Raw genomic sequence first — 6,000 nt, 5'->3', positions numbered from 1 at the left:
GTAACCCGGGGTGATTCATTAGAAACCCGGAGAGAGTGAGTGTGCCCCACTCTCCTTCCCACCTCGGCTGGGTCTGAGGTGACGAGGGAAGGGGCGGTGCAGGGAAGCGGCCATCAGACCAAACCAACTTGCCCCTCAGTCACGGACCTCTGGGTCTGGCTGTGGGCTTTCGAGGAGGGTCCCTTTCTTGGGTATTTTAGATGATAAAGAAATATCCAGCTGCCCAAATCCCTGACTAGTACGCCAGCAGGCGGGGTACCGCATCAGAAGACTCCCCTGTGAGAGCCAGTCCACTTATTTCAAAGTCAACGCTGGTCAACGCCCGAATGTTGCCAGGGCTGAAGGAAGACAGCCTGCCCAGCAGGGGGCAGAGGAGGACCACTACAGAGACCCCGACCCTGCAGTGTACAGACAGGCACTGGCAACCAAGAAGCCAGTCCTGGTCCACTAGGGAGTAACAGACTAGACTGTGGGAAATGGCTGCTGTTGATCAAACTGAGATTTGGCCGGGGGGGGGGGGGGGTTTCCAAAATCCTAGCATCCTTTACCTCCCGCACCAAGGAACAGACCAATGGCAAACAGGTCAGGAGCACACAGACAGGGCCTGCTGCCCGGCTCTGCGATTCCAGCAACTTGATTTGCAGTTCTTACTACAGCATGACCTTGTGGAAACAAGGCTAACAGCTGCTTCCCAGAGCCTTGAATGAAAGAACGTCACTCGGTACCTTCCCAGCTTCCCTTTCTTCTGACCCACCAAACCTGCCAGGTGAGGTGGAACATCATCTCCATTAGCAGCGGCTGCAGCCCGAGGTCAGCCCCTCCTGTGTGGGACCCCTGGCGCCACAGAGAGCCCTGTCTGGCATGGGCCGCGGCGGTGCTGAGGGCAGCCCTGCCTAACCACCTCGCACCAGTCCGGTGAGAATGGCTGGATTTGGCTCTTCATGGCACCACACGCACATCCCCGATGCTCCAGCGCAGCGGCCAATCCTGTCCACGGGTGCCCGGCCCCCATCCAATTTCCCTCTCCTCTGAGTTTTGCTTTCTGTTATTTTTGAGATGAACCTGTAAACGTGAGATCTCAGAGAGCTGAGGTACTTCACATAAACACACTCAAGTATCAGTCTTTCATTTTTTGAAAACAAGAACACAGGAAAACAAGTCCCTCCCCTTCTCCCCTCAGAAGCGTGGGCATCTTCCCACGAGGCTAACAGTGGCTACCTCTGCACCACATCACTGATTTCCTGTACACAGGACAGTAAGTTATTGAGGACAGGGTTTGCCCCGGGCACAGCGGCGGCGGCCGAGGACACCTGCAGCTCCTGCAGGCTGAGTTCCAGTTTGCTCACAGCCTCTCGGAAGGCGAACTTATTGCGAGTCTGAGGGATGCAGTCCACGTAGCCTGAGCAGTAGTCGAGCAGCTGGTGGCCAGTGTCCACCAGCTGGCTATTGGGCACCGGTTCCGAGATTGCACTGGACAGGAGGTCTGCACATTCCAGCAGGGCCTCTTTGCTGATTTTGTCTGCTGAGATCTTCTCAGCTGCCTGCTTGGTTTTCCTCAGAGCCACTTTAGTACCTGCTGTGCCGTTGGCCATTTTGGCTGGTGAGATGGAGGACATGGGCAGAGGCACTTGAGGTGGAGGCACCGCGGGCCTCCCGGCTTTCCCGCTGCCGGGCGCGGCCCCCAGAGCGGCCTTCTTCCCTCCGTCCTGTGTTTCCGGCGCGGGCTGTCCGGCTGCCGGGGCAGGCGGCTCCTCCGTGGGGTCGGAGCACACGGATGGATGCTGCAGTAGTCTCATCACTGGCGGTGGGGGAGGGGCACACTTTGGTTTTACCCGTCGGGGTCGGTCTTTGTCTCCAGAGGACGTGACCTGGTGCTCGGATAAGAGCTTGAACTTATTCCCCTGAGAGTCTGTGCCAATGAGCTGCACGTCGGCTGGAGTGTGCTTCAGAGTGGGGGAGATAAGGACGGGCACTTTGTGGTTGTGCGTGGTTGGGAGGACGGCCGCAGCCTTGGCTGGGGACCAGCCTGTCTGCTCGCCATCCTCTGGGACTCCAGCCATGCCGAGCCGTGCCCCGCCATTCCTCTCCTTGCTCTTTGGGGCAGCTGCCACTCCAGCCACCCCCGCCCCTGGGGAGTCCTTCTCTGCAATGGCTGGATCCCCAGAGGGGGTTCTGAGAGGAAGAGCTGTGGCTCCTCTGGGCAAAAGTTTGGCTTTTGGTCTCTCCCTGGGTGGAGCAGCACCTTCCTCTGATTTTTTGGGAAGCGTGTCATTGGCCCTGTCCACATTCTCTTCTGGCTGAGAAGAGGTGGACACTGTCCTTTCCAGCTGGAGTTTGGACCTCTGGCAGTTCCTGGGAAGGGTCATTGCCATCCTATCCTGCTCTGGAAGCCCTGAGGACATGGAAGATGTAGAGTTTGACCGCGGAAAAGGCTTGGAAGCGTCATCACTGGCTGTGGCCTTACCCGCTCGTAAGCCCAGTGTCTTTTTGATTAAGCGTGGCGTAAAGAAGCCTGTGATGCCAGACCACCCGCCCCCTGCAGTGCCAGCGCCCCCACCCCCGCCACCGTCGTCATGACAGAGGTTCCTCTGTGCAAAGCTCCCCCCATAGCACTTGGGGGGCACCAGATTCGCCTCTTGCTGGGCAGGAGTGAAAGAGAACCCATCAGCATGCTGTAGAGAAGCAACAGATGAGAAGTTACCCGTGAGTTCATATTTCTTGTGGGGCTGATTCTCCATTTCTCGGAAGGAGCTGCTGCGTTTGGGGGGTGTGGGAGCATTTTTCTTTTTCATGAAGGAGCTGAAGAAGCCTCCCTTCCTGTCCCTGGTGAAGCATGTCTCTTTGGCATCTTCCAAGAGGCTGCTGGGTGACTTGTCTCTTTGTTTTCGAGGCAGTGCTGGGGACCCGCTGGCAGCCTGTGCACTTCTAATGAACCCTGATGAGAAACGGCCAATCAGTGATGTGGAGCCAAGAAGGCACTCCATCACACTCGCGTTATTAAGGCTGAATTAGGAGTTTTGTTGGCACCTATCAAACATCAGGTGGTAGCAGGACTCGAAGGAAACTAATAAATACATTATCATCTCATACCGATCCGTGCTTCAAATGAGATGTGGGACACAGACGGGAAGCAGTACCCTGCTGACTTTTACCTTCATCTTCTCTCTACAAACAGCCCGGCCTCACTATCGGGTTCACTCAAGAAGTGTTTGCCAGACGGCACCCATGTTAAGTATGCGGGAATCGAGAGTTAAGGAAATGGAGTGGGAGGAAGACTGCCTGCGCGTGGACAGACCAGGACCCAACACCGGGGACGCAGAGCTGAGGACGAGAGTGGCCTGTGCAACAGGTGCAGCTACACATGCCTCAGGGAAGATGGGCGGGGAAGTGGAACCGGACACAGCGCACGGTCCTTTGAACAAGGTGGTCCGGCTCTGCCTGCCTGGGGACACGTACCTGGTGCTGAACTGGAAGCAGAATTGTCCATGACTTCGTGGGCCCCTTCAATATTCTCCTTGTTCTCCACCTGCTTCTTCAGCGTCCGGGTCTTGGAAGGGAGTATAGGTAATCGGGGCAGGTAGGGCACGACGGATGAGGAGGCGGCGGCTCTCCCAAGCTCCTCGGCTACCTCTGTGAGGAAGACAAGGAGACTGATAAAAACAACATCATGACAGAGCAAAGGGGTTGTTTTCAGAAAAGACACAATTGCAAAAGAACGGGAGGACAGAGTATTAACATGTATAAATGGAATCAGAGTATGCGGCATGCCCTCTTTTTGTCTGGCTTTTGCTCAATGCATGTGGCAGGGTTTTTTCCTCAATCCCATGTATTGTTCGAATGTGAGAATATACCAAAACTCACCCAGTCTCCTCTATGTGTTTCCAGTTTTTGGCTATTATGAACAAGACGCTAGGGGCACCCTGCTATGTCCTCTGCTTCACAACTGCATACATGGCTACTGGGCATATACTCAGGGGCAGGACTGGTGGTCACGGGTGCATATACATTAAGCTTTTTTCCTGCCAAACTGTCTCCCCAAATGGCTGTACCCACCTACTCTCCCTCTAGCATCGTATAAAGGATCTGGTTACTCTGTATGCTTGCCAGTTTCATGACACAGGGTTTTTATGTGTGACTTTAATTTTAGCCACTCTGGGGTAAGTATATAGAGGGGTCTCACTGTTTTACTTTGTGCTTCTCTGACGAGGAGTGGCACAGAGCACGGCTTCATGCATTCCTCATCACTCAGCTGTCCGCACTCTGTAAGTCCCTATTCAGAGGCGGAACGAGACAGATGCCCGCAGATACCTTTATTTTTCCACTGCACCTTGTACTAAAAAGGAGGGCAGATGCATTCCATTCCATGCCATGCACATGAAGTGAATGAGGCCCCTGGAAAAGTGTTTGCCCATGAGTAAGCCTTGCTGGTGAAGCCTGGCCGTGGGTTCTGTGGCTTTTACTGAAGCAAAGACATAATTTGTTACTCATTCCTAAAGAAAAATGAAGCCACTAGGATTAAATTGTAAAATTTTGATTATTTTACAACTTTTTGGGTACTTATTTTTAAAAGTTAATATGTCCCAACAGTGGGTGCATGGCATATAACCTAAGCCTATCCAACAAGATTCATTTCAAACGCTGCCATACACAGCAACCGGAGACAGACATGACCTCAGGGATGCTGACGACTGTGTCCAAGGCCACTTGGAGGATCCTGAGGACAAGATCCACATAGAAGCAAAAGTGAAGAGACACTGGGGGGCAGTGGCTTTAGGAAGGAGGGAAGCCTGAAGCTACTTGAGTCCATGGCTTCAGCTGACCCTGGGGTGGCACGCTCTGCTTTCCCCGGGTTTGGTTATGAGCCAGTAGATCCTCCTCTTAACACTTAAGACAGCTGGAGCTAGGCTTCCTTCACCTACAACTAATAAGTACATCCTTTTAAAGTAGCAACTAACTGTGTCTTATCTCGTTGTCCTCAGACCTAGTATAGTCCTTGCCACAGATTACATGTCGATAAAATAGGGGCTGAATAACGTCAAATTTCTTATTTAGCAAAGGTGAATTGAAATCAGCTTTGAAAACTGGTAAGGGCTGATTTTCTAAGAGAATATATTATAACATTTTCAAGAGAAACAAATATTTAACTAAGGATTCAACAGAAATTACAAGTTGACACAAAAGTACGAAAGAAATGGATCCTACTCTTTGGCCTGGTAGTCATGACCTACCACTTGTGAAACCGTGGGGGAAAGAGCGCTCAGAGGACAGGAGAGCCCTGTGACAGGCAGCCACCCGACCAGCCCACAGGGCCAGCTGCGTCCCGCAACCTGCAGGAAGTCCGTGTGCCAGAGGCCCAGGGTGTGAACACCCACTCGACTCCGATGCTGTTCTTTTCTTTTCCTTCTCACCTAAACATGGTAAATCACTACGGGAAGCAGACGAAAACCTACTTGCCTGATTTCTTCTAATATTTGTAAACTTGAACTTAAGCAGTAAGTTCTGTGTTCAATTATGAAGGAAAGGAAAAATCTGAAAAATATGTACAAAATTCTGAAACTGTATCAAGGTGTCTAATAGGCAAGCATTCAATATAACCAAGAGTGTTGCGTTTTTAGCGCTCTAGAAACAGCCTCTCTTTATAACAAGTTTATTGCTTGACTTCTGCAGATACTTTTGCAATAATTTTAGAGAGGTATTATGCAGGAAAGTAGGAAATTGCCTGTACATGGGCACACCCTTGTTTTCTAGGTAAGAAGAGGGTTCTCACTGTTCATAACATAACTTAACAACATGCTCACTTTAAGCTCCTATGTCAATATATTTAAGAATATCATTTTAAATAACAGCCCATTAGATATTTAAATTACTCTTAATTTTTCAATATTATAAACTATATTCTGATGTAACATCCTTGTAGCTAAATCTTTGTTAATACCCTTAATTATTTCTTTAGGATCTATATCCAGAAATTTTATTTCCGGATATTGCTCTTATGACTTG

At 51.0% G+C, this 6,000-nt stretch overlaps 1 protein-coding gene across 4 annotated transcripts in view; it reads right to left on the bottom strand.

The window, feature by feature from the left end:
* Positions 1–526: 526 nt before the first annotated feature.
* The window catches only part of ABL2 (ABL proto-oncogene 2, non-receptor tyrosine kinase), an 87,785-nt gene continuing 82,311 nt past the window's right edge, over positions 527–6,000 (bottom strand). For 2 of the 4 annotated variants that reach the window (XM_054587709.1, XM_054587710.1), the window contains exons 11-13: positions 3,457–3,630; positions 2,702–2,935; positions 527–2,392 (exon numbers count right to left, since the gene is read on the bottom strand). In XM_054587709.1, the coding sequence (XP_054443684.1) occupies positions 1,215–2,392; positions 2,702–2,935; positions 3,457–3,630 (1,586 nt within the window). In that variant the 3' untranslated portion in view covers positions 527–1,214. Of the gene's footprint in view, positions 2,936–3,456; positions 3,631–6,000 lie in introns of all 4 variants that reach the window. The other 2 variants (XM_054587707.1, XM_054587708.1) reach the window with 1 other exon arrangement.

The sequence above is a fragment of the Pteronotus mesoamericanus genome, unplaced genomic scaffold (assembly GCF_021234165.1).
Source record: "Pteronotus mesoamericanus isolate MK-2021 breed Mesoamerican mustached bat unplaced genomic scaffold, CSHL_Meso_final scaffold_1186, whole genome shotgun sequence".
Taxonomy (NCBI): Eukaryota; Metazoa; Chordata; class Mammalia; order Chiroptera; family Mormoopidae; genus Pteronotus; species Pteronotus mesoamericanus.
The sequence above is the reverse complement of the archived record's forward strand: the minus strand, read 5'-3'. Positions and strand labels throughout refer to the sequence as shown.